At 41.8% G+C, this 15,436-nt stretch overlaps 1 protein-coding gene across 1 annotated transcript in view; it reads right to left on the bottom strand.

The window, feature by feature from the left end:
- The window catches only part of glb1 (galactosidase, beta 1), a 20,041-nt gene extending 7,228 nt beyond the window's left edge, over window positions 1-12,813 (bottom strand). The window contains exons 1-13 of the mRNA XM_085459177.1: window positions 12,616-12,813; window positions 10,389-10,558; window positions 9,897-10,047; window positions 7,952-8,012; window positions 7,772-7,866; window positions 7,500-7,680; window positions 7,280-7,338; window positions 7,078-7,199; window positions 6,182-6,222; window positions 5,968-6,080; window positions 5,715-5,789; window positions 5,093-5,182; window positions 4,895-5,008 (exon numbers count right to left, since the gene is read on the bottom strand). Of these exons, the coding sequence (XP_085315303.1) occupies window positions 4,895-5,008; window positions 5,093-5,182; window positions 5,715-5,789; window positions 5,968-6,080; window positions 6,182-6,222; window positions 7,078-7,199; window positions 7,280-7,338; window positions 7,500-7,680; window positions 7,772-7,866; window positions 7,952-8,012; window positions 9,897-10,047; window positions 10,389-10,558; window positions 12,616-12,672 (1,329 nt within the window). The 5' untranslated portion in view covers window positions 12,673-12,813. The remainder of the gene's footprint in view (window positions 1-4,894; window positions 5,009-5,092; window positions 5,183-5,714; window positions 5,790-5,967; window positions 6,081-6,181; window positions 6,223-7,077; window positions 7,200-7,279; window positions 7,339-7,499; window positions 7,681-7,771; window positions 7,867-7,951; window positions 8,013-9,896; window positions 10,048-10,388; window positions 10,559-12,615) is intronic.
- Between the last annotated feature and the right edge of the window lie 2,623 nt (window positions 12,814-15,436).

Here is a 15,436-nt window from a genome sequence, read left to right as displayed (position 1 = left end):
AAAGAGAGGGAAGGTAGTCATAACTGAGGGGATTGAACTACCAGAAGGCAACATTGCAGACATAGAGGACAGTTACAAGTACCTGGGGATCCCGCAGGCGAATGGGAACCATGAAGAGGCCACTAGAAAAGCTGCAACCACCAAGTACCTGCAGAGGGTCAGGCAAGTCCTGAGGAGTCAGCTGAATGGTAAGAACAAGATCCGGGCCATCAACACGTACGCCCTGCCCGTGATCAGGTACCCTGCTGGGGTAATAGGCTGGCCAAAGGAGGAGATAGAAGCCACTGACATAAAGACAAGAAAGCTCCTTACCATGCATGGAGGGTTTCACCCCAAGTCCAGCACCCTGAGGCTGTACGCTAAGCGGAAGGAAGGGGGCCGGGGACTGGTGAGTGTCAGCACCACAGTCCAGGATGAGACAACGAACATCCAAGAATACATTGGGAAGATGGCCCCAACTGACCGAGTGCTCAGTGAATACCTCAGGCAGCAGAAACCCAAGAAAGAGGAGGGAGACAAGGAACCATCATGGAAGGACAGGCCCCTGCACGGTATGTACCACCGGCAGATAGAGGAGGTGGCTGATATCCAGAAATCCTACCAGTGGCTGGACAAAGCTGGACTGAAAGACAGCACAGAGGCACTAATCATGGCAGCACAAGAACAAGCTCTGAGCACAAGTTCCATAGAGGCTGGGGTCTATCACACCAGGCAAGACCCCAGGTGCAGGCTGTGTAAAGATGCCCCAGAGACAATCCAGCACATAACAGCAGGGTGCAAGATGCTAGCAGGCAAGGTATACATGGAACGCCATAACCAAGTGGCCGGCATAGTGTACAGGAACATCTGTGCCGAGTATAACCTGGAAGTCCCGAGGTCAAAATGGGAGATGCCCCCAAGGGTGGTGGAGAATGACCGAGCTAAGATCCTGTGGGACTTCCAGATACAGACGGACAAAATGGTGGTGGCTAACCAACCGGACATAGTGGTGGTAGACAAACAGAAGAAGACAGCCGTAGTGATCGATGTAGCGGTTCCAAATGACAGCAACATCAGGAAGAAGGAACACGAGAAGCTGGAGAAATACCAAGGGCTCAGAGAAGAGCTCGAGAGGATGTGGAGGGTGAAGGTAACGGTGGTCCCCGTGGTAATCGGAGCACTAGGTGCGGTGACTCCCAAGCTAGGCGAGTGGCTCCAGCAGATCCCGGGAATAACATCGGAGATCTCTGTCCAGAAGAGCGCAGTCCTGGGAACAGCTAAGATACTGCGCAGGACCCTCAAGCTCCCAGGCCTCTGGTGGAGGACCCGAGCTTGAAGGATAAACCGCCCGCAGGGGCGTGCTGGGTGCTTCAACTGTGAGAGACAGAATGTGAAAAAAAAAATCCATGAATTCACATGGTAGGATTTGTAAAGAATTTATTCGTAAATCAGGGCGGAAAATAAGTATTTGGTCACCTCAAACATGGAAAATCTCTGGCTCTCACAGACCTGTAACGTCTTCTGTAAGACGCTTTTCTGTCCCCCACTCGTTACCTGTATGAATGGCACCTGTTTGAACTCATCATCTGTATAAAAGACACCTGTCCACAGCCTCAAACAGTCAGACTCCAAACTCCGCCATGGCCAAGACCAAAGAGCTTTCGAAGGACACCAGGAAAAGTATTGTAGACCTGCACCAGACTGGGAAGAGTAAATCTACAATAGGCAAGCAGCTTGGTGTGAAAAAATCAACTGTGGGAGCAATCATCAGAAAATGGAAAATGGAAGACATACAAGACCACTGATAATCTCCCTCGATCTGGGGCTCCACGCAAGATCTCATCCCGTGGGGTCAAAATGATCATGAGAACGGTGAGCAAAGATCCCAGAACCACACGGGGGGACCTGGTGAATGACCTGCAGAGAGCTGGGACCAAAGTAACAAAGGTCACCATCAGTAACACACTACAACGGCAGGGAATCAAATCCCGCAGTGCCAGACGTGTTCCGCTGCTGAAGCCAGTGCATGTCCAGGCCCGTCTGAAGTTTGCCAGAGAGCACATGGATGATACAGCAGAGGATTGGGAGAATGTCATGTGGTCAGATGAAACCAAAGTAGAACTTTTTGGTATAAACTCAACTCGTCGTGTTTGGAGGAAGAAGAACACTGAGTTGCATCCCAAGAACACCATACCTACTGTGAAGCATGGGGGTGGAAACATCATGCTATGGGGCTGTTTTTCTGCCAAGGGGACAGGACGACTGATCCGTGTTAAGGACAGAATGAATGGAGCCATGTATCGTGAGATTTTGAGCCAAAACCTCCTTCCATCAGTGAGAACTTTGAAGATGAAACGAGGCTGGGTCTTCCAACATGACAATGATCCAAAACACACCGCCCGGGCAACAAAGGAGTGGCTCCGTAAGAAGCATTTGAAAGTCCTGGAGTGGCCTAGCCAGTCTCCAGACCTCAACCCCATAGAAAATCTGTGGCGGGAGTTGAAAGTCCGTGTTGCTCGGCGACAGCCCCAAAACATCACTGCTCTCGAGAAGATCTGCATGGAGGAATGGGCCAAAATACCAGCTACTGTGTGTGCAAACCTGGTAAAGACCTATAGTAAACGTTTGACCTCTGTTATTGCCAACAAAGGTTATGTTACAAAGTATTGAGTTGTATTTGTGTTATTGACCAAATACGTATTTTCCACCCTGATTTACGAATAAATTCTTTACAAATCCTACCATGTGGATTCATGGATTTTTTTTTTCCACATTCTGTCTCTCACAGTTGAAGTGTACCTCTGGTGCAAATTACTGACCTCTGTCATCATTTTAGGTGGGGGAACTTGCACAATCGGTGGCTGACTAAATACTTTTTTGCCCCACTGTGTGTGTGTGTGTGTGTGTGTGTGTGTGTGTGTGTGTGTGTGTGTGTGTGTATATATATATATAAAATATTTATAAATATATAAATATATATATATAAATAAAGTTCAGTTAATAAACTGAACTAATAAAGACGAAATGACTTTATTAGTTCTACCTTAATTGTGGAATATCTCTTTTTTATTTATCCTGCTGTTGTTTGGCAGTAAAGTGTGCCGTCCTTGTCGTGTCATTGTATGCGGTTGTACTTTGTGCTTATTGCAGATCAGTTCTTTTCAGTGTTTCATTTCTGTTTTCATCTTTTGTAACATATCCAGCTGCATCTTTAATGATTTTATTATGATTTTTTTTCTTGTTTTATCCACAGCGGTTACTGCAAAAAAAATTATGGGTTTTGATGCAAAAGACATCGAAGTTTGTTAATGAATAAATAAGTGACTTACTAAACATGAACACAGGAGCCTAATCAAAAAAAACAAGACAACAACTTAATGAAAGCAAAAGTTGTGTAAGTTTAATGATGCATACGTTTGGCTTCCACCGAAATATTTAAGAACAACAGCTAGTCTAAACTTGAACTGACTGAGCGAACTGTGATAAAGTCTGGCTTCATATGAAGAAGAACCTCCACCTAACATCTGATACTCACTAGAGATGGACCGATCCGATATTACGTATCGGTATCGGTCCGATACTGACCTAAATTACTGGATCGGATATCGGAGAAAAATAAAAAAATGTAATCCGATCCATTAAATATCATGAAAGCACCTCACAAAACTTGCAACACCCGTAACTCACCTCAGAACGTTAGCACGTCGGAGCAGTATGCATCACGTGATAGAGCGGCTGTGGCATGCGGGACCTGGTGGTCTGGATAGCATTTGGAGCTTCGCTAGCAACCTGGCATTTCATCTCCGACAAAGTTATCCCCGAGAGAAGTAAAGCAAGTGTGTAAGTCCATCTCTGAATGTTTGTAAAGCATTCCTGCGTTAAGCTTAACAAGCGACTGCCTCTCCGGCTGCTACTTCAATCATGAAACTGCTTAACGATCAGCTGATCGGCTTTTCTGTCACGAGTCCGTGTCTCTTCTTTGTTTTTGGCCCACTTTGCACCAGAAAGAGGAAACCAGCGGCTGAACAACAGCAGCACGTTTAAGCTTGATCAGCTGTTGTTAGAATGTATTTATTATTACTTTCTACTCGACGATCTTTTTCTACGTAGCTGACGCTGGTAACTGTGCAGGGGCGGATCTAGCAAAGTTTAGCCAGGGGGGCCGATAGGGCATTAACAGGGAAAAGGGGGCACAAAGACATACTTTTCTTTCTTATTCTCATTTAAAATGTCAAGCTTTTAATAAATAATTATCTGACACCCAAAGTTTTAATTTGATGTAAAATGAATAGAAGTCAATTACTGTATATAGTAACTATTAAGTCTAATATATATACCCTAGTAAGCTATAGTACTTTTTCCTTTGGGAAGGTACCATCTGTGCAGTCTGCAATTTTGTTGAAGAAAGATGTTGAATCTATTTAATATTTCTTGAAAAATAATTGATTTCTGTGCATTTTTTTTCACACTGCATCACATTAAGGTTGATTACGTCGATTAAGCATCATGAGGTGGAGCGTGAGGGGTGGTTCCCTATTTTTTATTTATTTATTTTTGTTGTTGCTGGGAGTTGGAACCCTATTAGTTAGGTTGCTTAATATTTATGCTAAGTACTCTTTAAAATACCAGAATAGGGAGGATGGTGTAGGTTTAACTTTATTAGATTGATCAGTATTGCTGAACTATGAAATATTTTTTTTTTGCATACAGGTATAACAGAATAGCTTTAGTGTAGTTGTTGTTTTAAACTTGAGTATGAACTTATACAAAATGCAGCAAGATATTTAAAAAACAGTTTTGTTGATTAAAAAACACTATATCGGATTCATATCGGTATCGGCAGATATCCAAATCTATGATATCGGTATCGGTATCGGACATAAAAAAGTGGTATCGTGCCATCTCTAATACTCACCCCGTCCACTGACACGTATGCTCTGTCATGGACCCCATTCAGTGGAGATGACAGTGGAGTTGGTGTGGTGCAGTCCATGGGCAGGATGGTCCTATAGAGCATAAAACCAAAAGCCTAGAGGAGCATAAGAGACTCGTTAATGACAGTACAAAGTTATTATTGCTGATAAAACGGGAAAAACGGAACAATTACTGGTACCTGATTCAAGTCGATGAAAGTCTGTGGATGGATGCTTCTGACAGGGCCAGAGAGAGACAGTACGTCTAGGGCATCCGACACGGTCTGGAGCTGCAGGTGGCACAAGGTCAAACTTTAATCTTTAATTTTCATCAGTCCATAAGCTTCATTATCCATTTTTTAATAAAGCAATGTGAAAATCATTATTAAAGTGCTAAAAAAGTAGCTGTTTGTCAGAGATTTACAGTTAACAAACAGTCAGGTGAATAAACAACACTGAGACACTCGAGATAGTTAACGTGCTGCACGGGTGAATCTCAGACAGAGCGACACCACGAACTGCAGCATTCGTTTATTTTTATAGGTTACATCGTCAATATGCAAATATAATCACATTTCCTGTTACGCAGGTCCTGATGCTGTCTGTGTGTAAGCTGTGTGTGTGTGTCTGTGTGTGTCACAAAGTGTGTGTGCTAATAATGTCACAGGGTGAGCTTCCTGTTTCTGCAGAGTTGGTACATTGTGTCTGGTGAAATATGTGAACATAAGTATAACATAACATTTGAAGCATAATCCAATAAAACAGTAAAAACTCTATAACACTGTTTTAATGACTTTATTAAAGGTGATGAGTATCACCCACCTTCTTCATTGTTACGGCACCATACGCATACTTTGGAGTTGTTGGTGGTATCGGCCCTTCTGGTACCTTACTGTACTGTTGGAAAAATGCAAGTTTGTCAAAATGGCTTATACAAGAAAACCATACTCAAAAGAAACAATGAATTACTTATTGTAACTACAGTTAGCGTATGCTAATGAAATGCTGCCACAGTGTTTTATTACCTTCACAGATATTAGACACTGTAAAAGTAGAAGCTTACGCTTGTTCGTACCATTTTGATCACCTCTCGGATGGCAAAATATTTCTCTGTGAGGTCTCCGGCTTCTGTGAGCGGAGCATCGTAGTCATAGCTTGTAGGCTGTGCAGCGTATGGCATATTGGCCCCTGAGGGTATTAAGTGACAGTCAGACAAAAGGCAGTGTTTTGTCAGAAGTCATGTGAAACAATCATCATCTCAGCAGATCAGTTTGTCAAAGTGGACTCACCATTCCAGTATCCAAAGTTGGTTCCTCCTATGAACATGTACCTGTGTGAGGAGGAAGGAAGGTGAGTACCGGTATATAAGCTAAAATATGCACCTGCTGTATTTGCAAATGTAGAGCAATTAGCTAGTATCCAATTATTTTACATAGCAATGTGTATATTCTTACAATAATTTAGCCCATTTCAATCACTGTTTGCCATAGTTGCAAACTCAAGATGGAAATGTTCAAGTGTGGATTTAAGATCAGACTCATTATTAATCACACACTACACAGAGTAATAATGTTTTACAGATCTGCTTCTTTTCACCTGCTCCCTGTAGATGTCACCTAAGAAGCTCATATGCCTCTTTGTTACCGTTATTCACAACTGTGTTGTCAAAGGAGATGTCTTTTTTTTTTTTATTGTAGAAGAAACATTTGGCTGAAACTTTTTGATCACACCACCCTGACACACTGTGGAAATGTAGAATGGTGTATAAACACAAGAGAATGAAAAAGGTAAATGAAGGAGAAATGCAAAGTGCATTATGGGATGGGGTGGTAGATCGGTACCAAAGATTTTTGTCACTTAAGCCTGTTGCAAGGTTGTTGCTAGGAACAGCTAATTTAATGTTTGTGTGGCAGTTGTAAAATTAAAACGATACAATACCAGTGCATAAATCATTTTAGCATCTTGCTAAGTGGCTGCTAAGCAACATGATGCTGCCATAATGTCTGATAGATAAGAACCTTCTATCATTTACCTGTGCACCATGTTTGGCCAATCACTGTATTAGGTGGCAGTTGTAGCAGTGGATTGATCCCTGGAGGCATCACTTCACCAATACATTTCTAGCTTTAGATGATACAGCCCTTCACTGTCTCTAACAATCAGTCTCTGAGATCCATAAACTCACAAGTTGACGTTTGCTCCCATGAGCAGCATCTCGCTGAGGACCTTAGCCACTCGAGTGGGCGACACAACCGAGTGATGTGATCCCCAGTGGTCCAGCCATCCAGTGTAAAATTCAGAGTTCACCTGTGAATTAAAAACAGCACCGTGAGCACCTAAAGAGAAAACGTACCATGCTGTGAGAACATTGTGAGGGCGACCCTTACCAAAGGCCCGTGAGGTTGAACTTGTCTCTGTGCTTTAAAGGCAGCAGTAACATTAGCACCTAGCAAAAGGAAGAGACAATAATAATCATGCATTTGTTTTTGCTACTTCCCTGTGAATGACTAATGAAATGTGACAAGGAGTCAGTGCAGAAAAAAAACAAGAAGTTTTCAGCTTAGAGTGTTCACCTCACTCTGCATTTTACCGTTGACAGATACCTACCCGGCCCAAAATCCACAGTGGCATAGAGGTCTTGTATTGAGCCACACTTGAGGTAGCCCAGCCCAGCCCCATCTGTAGTGAACAGCACCACCTCATCACCCAGGTAAGAGCGGAACAGCTTGGACAGGTGACGCATGTAGTTGTAGTCACAGGCAAAGTAACTGCCGTATTCATTCTCCACCTATCAAACAGGTATGTAATGATGATGTAAAACATAACAACAGCAGCTAAAGCAGGTACAAATCCAAACACCAGGAAAGTCCTGGACTCACCTGAACAGTGATGATCGGACCACCATTCTGATAGAGATACGGCTTTATCATAGGCAGCAACTTCCCCATCCATTTATCCACTGCTGCGATGTAGTCTGGAATACACAAATGACTCTGTTGCGAATTGTGCTGTATATACAATTTCTACTGGTTACATTACCATTTGCTTTTGTTTCTCACCTGAATCTGTAGAGCGCAGTACGATGTCTTTCTTTTTGAGAAGCCAGGCAGGCAGACCACCCTGGTTGGCAGAAATACACAAAAATAGATAACGTGAAATAAAGTCCAGTGAAACTTAAACAGCAGAAATATAACTTGCAATTCATACTAATATTAAGAAATTTTTGCTAAATGCATGTTTAAAGCTTTGAGGCATGGCATAGCATAGAAACTCAGTTTCTATTCGTTGCTAAAAAAGACAATTACTATGGGGACCACAGAGTATGTATTGCAGTAGAGGTTAATTATGAGGCGTGATGGGTTTCTGGGAATGTTATGATGCTTTGCACCAAAGGTTGGGAAGCTTTGCAATTCGGTTCATCCAGAGGGAAATATAAAATTTTACAGCGGTGTTCCGGGTCCCGAGAGGATCAACTCAACACTTGAAATTTGTTACTTATCCTTTTATCCATCAATTATTCATCAACAGTTTCTGACCAAACATTTAAATAAAAAGAAAATCACTGCTATCTGATTCATAAATTTCTGCAGATTTCAGATGAAGATGATACTAAACTGCACAGTGCTTCTGTTATAACAGCATGACTTTGCAGCCTGGATGATGAACAGGCTTGACTGCCTTCCAGACTTCTCACCATCTAAAAGCATTTAGCTTTAGTAAACCAAAAATACTGCAAAGAAGACCCCCAGGGCTGTTGAGCAGCTAGATCTGATATGAAACAAGAGCAGGACAATAGTCCTCTCCCTAAAGTTGGTCACATCAGTTCCCACATGTTTAGAGACTGTAGTTAAAAGAACAAGGGATGCTACAGAGTGGTAAACATGGCCCATCCACAACCTTTTTGAGGCATATTGATAACCTTCAAATCCAAAATTACCTTTTTTGTGCTCAACTGTGAATAAAAACATCACCAAATCACTGCACTATCCGGTTGTTAAGTCTGACGTCACTAGCAGTGTCTGGACCTAAACTCCGCTGCAGGTCCATATATCAAACGATCACTATGGCATTACTGAGAGTTGAAAAACTGTCTAAAGTCTTTCATCTTTAATAAAATGATCAGCGTTCTGCTCTACCAGGTGTAACAATTGAGTTTAACATCCAGGCATCCATGAAAACGGAATTTATGACATTTAACGGAGTTAGAAGTTAGCAGGGAGTTAGCTCGCTAGCTTCTATCTAAATACAATATAGCATGTCCTGACTGCGGGGTTTTGGAAACAAATTAAAACGTACAGCTCTGTTATCACTTCCAACATAAATGAAGACAGAAAACTAAACAGCAGTGACGTTTGTAGGGTTACTGAAGTTGGGCTAGCTGGTATATAATGATGTGCTACGTGACCGCTAGCGACACAGCTATGTTAGCATAATATAAACAAGCTAACTTTTTTTCCACTCGATAAAAGTTAACGTGAGTGTTCACGGTGGTCAGAAACAAATGTAATCGCATGGCAGGATGCTGTAAAAGGACCAAACTTCAGCCAGGAGAACAACTGAGATAATCCATCCACAATACGAGGTTAGTCATTCATATACTGCTGCATGGGCTGGGCTGTAGTTACATCCTAAGGTTTTAAAAACTGAGCTTAAATAAATGATTAGTGGTAATAAAAGCCGAGGGAGGTCAACAGTGATCACTGACTGTTTTTTGAGATTAAATAGAAGAAAATACATAACATTAAACATGTTAACAACACAAAAGGCATATTAAACGCAGACTACTTTAGGCCCGGAAGTAGGATTCGTCACGTCATCACTTAACGACCGGATACACGGCGTCCCAGCTTTTTTGGAAACGACTGTGTAGATGACCAGGTAAGAAGCGGTTAAGGCTGATGGAGGGATTAGACTCTCCACATTATTAATAAAAGGCAAGTGCATGTTTTAAGTGTCCTGTAATAGTTTATTATAAAAACACAGTCAACAAACACTTTCACTCACCATGTCCCACTCTGCACATATGTACGGTCCTGGCCGGAGGATGACCAGCAAACCGATGTCCTGCGCCAGCTTAAGGAAATGCTCCAAATCTCTGTCTCCACTGAAGTTGTACAAGCCTGGAAGCGCTTCATGGTAGTTCCAGGGAATGTACCTGCAAAGTGACTGAAACGTCAGTGTCATCCAAACAAACAGGAAACCTGTCAGATGTGTTTGTGCTTTCATTAACATGAAGCTTTAAATCAAATCATACATCCTTAGTTCTATAACTATTTTGTCATGATTGCGCCATAAATTAATTTGGATTCACTAACATGTAATCTATTTACAGTTTAGTTTATAGAGCATCATAGTGCTAAGATTATGTGTTTGTTTGCATCAACAGAGCAAAACTGCCACAGTTATTAACTTATAAGCTGAGTTCATTCGCTTCAGTTTCCACATCAGTTCCACAGATATGTGAAGATTACAGAGAGTGAGAGGAAGTAAGCCTACGTCTGGATGGCGTTCAGGCCTGCCATGTACATCTTGAGCAGCCGATCTTTCCAGTAGACTCTGGGTATCCTGTTATAATGGATACTTCCTGATATGTATTGAAACTTCTCCCCATCTTTACGGAAGCAGTCATGCTGGTAGTCCACAGTGAATGAAGGAGATTCCCCGAGCTGCAGACAGATCACAACACAACAGATTCACATCTGAATCTTTTTTCCCCTTTTTTTTTTTCATATTTGTCACACTTAGATGTTTCATATCATTTTACAATTAGACATGGATAACCCAGCCACATACAAAATATTCATTTTAAATGATCATTTAATTTCTTAAGGGAAAAAAGTCATCTAAACCTACCTGGCGCTGTGTGAAAAAAGCTATTGCTCCCTAAACATAATAACTGGTTGGGCCAATCTTAGCACTAACAGCTATAATCAAGCATTTGCGATACCTGGCAACATCACTGTGGAGGAATTCGGCCCGCTCTCCTTTACAAAATTGTTTTAAATCACACACATTGGAGGATTTTCGAGCATGAACAGCCTGTTTAGGGTTGTGCCAAAGACTCTCAGTCGGACTGAAGTCCAAACTTTGACTTAGCTCAACAAAAGAAACCTTCATTTCTTTTTGTTGAGCCATTCAGAATTACTGGTGTGTTTCAGATCACTGTTCTGCTATGTAACTCCGGTGAGCTCGAGCTTCAGATATTCTCCTTCAGAATTTGCTGGTTGAGAGCAGAATTCATGTTTCTGTCAATTACAGCAAGTTGTTCAGGGTCTGAAGCAGCAAATCAGCCCCAGAACATAACAATAACACCACCATGTTTGACTGCTGGTATTATGTTCTTTTTATGCAGACCTTCCAAAAAGTTCAGATTTTGTGTCATCAATCCACAGAATATTTCCCCCAAAGTCTCGGGGATCATCAACATGGTTTTTCAAATGTGTGCCTTTGTGTTCTATGTGTTGGTGGTTTTCTCCTTGAACTCTCCCATGGATGCCATTTTTGCCCAGTCTCTTTCTTATTTATGGGGCGATCGTGGCTCAAGAGTTGGGAGTTCGCCTTGTAATCGGAAGGTTGTCAGTTCGAGCCCCGGCTTGGACAGTCTTGGTCGTTGTGTCCTTGGGCAAGACACTTCACCCGTTGCTTACTGGTGGTGCTCAGTGGCGCCAGTGTTCGGCAGCCTCGCCTCTGTCAGTGCACCCCAGGGTGGCTGTGTAGCTTGCCATCACCAGTGCGTGAATGTGTGGATGATTGGATGTGTAAAGCACTTTGGGGTCCTTAGGGACTATTAAAGCGCTATACAAATACAGGCCATTTTATTTCTTATTCTTGAATCATGAACTTCACTGAGGAAAGTGAGACCTGCAGTTCATTTGATCTTGTTCTGGGTTCTTCTGCGACCCCCTTCATGAGCTGCTGATGCGAGGCCGTACACTCCTGGGAAAGTTCACCACTGTTCCACGTTTTCTCCTTTTGTGAATAAAGGCTCTCACAGTGCTTCACTGGAGTTTATGTGTTTCTTTAGATTGTCCCATGATGTGTTACTTTTGGAGATTGTCAGACTGGTTCTGTTTAAGTGATTTCTTGAATCAGCAGGCCTGGCAGTAATCAGGCTTAAGTGTGGCTAATGAGTCTGTGTATATTCATAATTTGAGAACGAAGGACATTAACTTTTTCACATAGTGCCAGGTACATGTGGATAACTTTTGTTTGTTTGTTAAAAAATGAAATGATCAGTTAAAAACTACATTTTGTATTTACTCAGCTTATCTTTGTCTAACATTACAAATGTGTTTAATGATCTGAAACATGTACGTGTGACAAATATGCCAAAATATAAGCAAACCAGGAAGCGCTGTTTCTTAGCACTGTATATTGCAGTGGTCATAATTTAGCAAGTTCGTGTTTTCATGGCACAGGGCTGACATCTCAGGTGATCTCAGGATGTCTCAGTAAAAGATGTCTCATTAAGATCCTGTAGTTATCCCAACATGGTTTTAAATGTTTCAGCTCTGCTAGACATTCCAGTGTAACCTATCGACCATTCATCTTTATAGTCTAAAACTCTGACAAACAACAACCGATACATGAGCCTGACACTACTGATGTTAAAAACCTTTATGATCTCACATCACAGCACCCAATTTCATGTTCGTGTAATGAGGCTGCAGAGTATGCACCAGACAAGTTTAAAACTTTATCTTTAAAAGCGTAGTCTACTCACTGATCGTCCAAAGAGCATCAGCAGAAGCAGCACGCTGCCAGTTTTGAGCACCAACATGATTACGAGTCTTCTCAGGAGTCCTGCTGCTCTGTTTCAGGCTCGGAGCGCATCCAAAGTTACCAAAACATGCAGAATTTATCTGAACACGGTCGGCGACAGACCTTACGTCCCTGGATCTACTGCGCGTGAGTCGTTTCATTTGGGCTCGCGGAAGTGAAATCATGTGATATGCTGGTGGAGTGTGGACGCTTTTACATCAGCAGAGGGCAGTGTTGAGCTTTTTATTCAAAGGGTTTGAAATAATGACAGTCACTGTTTTGAACTATGGGATAGAAGCCTTTTTTTTAAATGTACAATCTGACAGTATAGAGTAAAAATACAATATACAGCAGAAGGAAATATGGGTAAGAGAACGACAATGTATTAAATCCGCAATATTTTTATGTCTGGAAATCATGAGAGAGGTGAGGAACAGATGGTCTGGACCTGTGCGGAGGAGGGACAATGAATATACTGGATGAAGGATGTTGAATAAGGAGCTGCCAGGCAGGAGGAAAAGAGGACGTCCTAGTTTTATTTATTTATTTTTATTATTATTTTTTAAAATATTATTATTATTGTGCCGTATGGTGGCGTATGGACGCTTTTAAGCCAGCAGGTGGCAGTGTTGGGCCTTTTATTTAAGGCACTGAAGACGTTTTTGTTTTTTTGTTTTTTTAATATTCACAATGTAACATTTTACTTTAAAAGGTGTGTCAAGTAAGCTGTTTCATTTGGACTGTGTGTGTGTGTGTGTGTGTGTGTGTGTGTGTGTGTGTGTGTGTGTGTGTGTGCGTGCGTGCGTGCGTGCGTGCGTGTGTGTGTGTGTGTGTGTGTGTGTGTGTGTGTGTCTTTTAGTTACCTGCATTTTTCTCTACTAAGTAAAACCCAAGCAGATGAACCTATGAGGGACACTGTGGGGTGGCCTACAGATACTTGGCCTTGTCCTCGGTGTGAGCAGGGACACTGTGTGAGAAAACTGTTTGGATGTGGTTTAACTAGAGATAAGAATGTGGAGATAAAGACTTTGTGCAAGTTTTTGAGAATTTTGTTAAAAAATAAAAACAGTGGAGGTTCACCTCTGACAGGTGAGATCCCACCCTGAAAAACTTTAGAACAAAGTCAGGCAGTACAGTCACGAGTTCTTGGCCCTAAAGTTTTTACACCAATTGGTCAGGCACAGTCTAATTCTACTTAAAGCTTCGATCTTATCGCAGTTAAAACAAAATATTGAATTCTTTATAAGCAATATAATTATACAGAAGGCTGATGAGCCTATGAGCGGTGGGATGGCCATGTGTGTGGAGGGAAAACAAGTTCAGGTTCCCCTGTGATGGGCAAGATTCCCCTACAAAACAACACCCATGAACACTTGAAAACACTTGGCCTGTTTTCTGCTGTGAGCAGTAACATGTGCAACAGTCTATCTTCTGGGACCTTGCAAAAAAAAAAAAAATAATAAAAAGCTTTCAAATTTACAGCAGATAGAAGTGAGAGGGGGCAGAGCTGTGCTATTTAAGAAGGCTTTGGTACGCTTTGACGTGGATTGACTTTATTGATGCCCGGGGCTTGGAGTGGCAACTTCTAATATGCTTTTTTCAGGTGATGCATCCTTATGCTGAAAAATACTGACAGTTAGTGTACCAGAGACTTGGATCAAATACAATTATTAAATTAAATTACAATTACAACAGCAAATTAAATTACAACAAGCAAACCTGTCTCAGTGTTCCTGTCAGTACCTGGTTAATAATCGATTAACATGCCCTTTATGGTTGGATTAGACAGAAAGGAAGCTTTGGGAAGGTCTAAAAAGGTGAAAGGTCAAATCATGTCATAGTTTCCTGTCCTCCAGGTGCAGTTCTGTTGTCTAGCTCTATAAGTTGCATGCATGTTCTTTTCCAGGAGTCGGTGTGGTCGAGGGAAGACTCAAGCAGGCAAACCTGTTTCGCATTTCCACTTACTGACAGCACTTTCCTGTCCCAATTCCTCAGTCTCATCGGAGACTCCTCTGTTCTGGAAGGTTAACTGCAAGCCTTACCCTCCCAGTTCCTATGGAAATACTTGTCTGAATCCATGTTTTGGTAACACTTACCTGAGGGAAGTCCTGGTCCTTGGAAAACTGCTTGTGAACATTGTGTGCTGTTGCACATTCCTGAAACTGTTCACTGAAACCTGTTAAATGGTTCAGCTGTCTCCCGTCACTGTGGATCTTGGGTAACACCTAAACACTAACACACTTTGCCAGGATAGTGATGAAGTCACTCTGGCATTAAAGTCAGACTCTTCCATCAGGGTCTGAAGGGTGACTAAATGTAATCGCATCAATGAAGGAAGAGGATTTTTAGTTAAGAAAAAATGTTTTCACATCTCCCACAGTTAAGGCTCGGCTAAGGTTAAATGGCATGACTGAGGTCTCAGTTTTAATATCTGCTTCTAATAACTTCTGGTATTTATACCTGTCATAACTGCACTATGAAATATAAAAATACAACAAATCAAAAAAGGGGGTTGCAAGCTTTACTACTTGCATGGGTGTGATGTGATGAATCCAAACAAAGCCCTATTCCTTCTTTTTAAACTAAATTTGCTGCCCTTAAGGAAAAAAAAGTGTAAAATTGTTAGCTTATTTAACTTATTCAGTTGCATTTCTGAAAATTAAATCAGTAATAAGTTTGTAAATCGGGATCAGGTTGAGATCAGTGAAGCGCAAACTGATTCTGAGGGTTCAAATCTTTAAGGACCTCTACTGGTCTTTTTGGCCTCAACCCAAAAAGCTCAA

This window comes from Copadichromis virginalis, linkage group LG6 (genome assembly GCF_057382275.1).
Source record: "Copadichromis virginalis isolate Kocher_CV1m ecotype Utaka linkage group LG6, C_Virginalis_male_GT1.1, whole genome shotgun sequence".
Classification (NCBI taxonomy): Eukaryota; Metazoa; Chordata; class Actinopteri; order Cichliformes; family Cichlidae; genus Copadichromis; species Copadichromis virginalis.
Note: the sequence above shows the minus strand (reverse complement) of the source record. Positions and strands in the feature narration are given on the sequence as shown.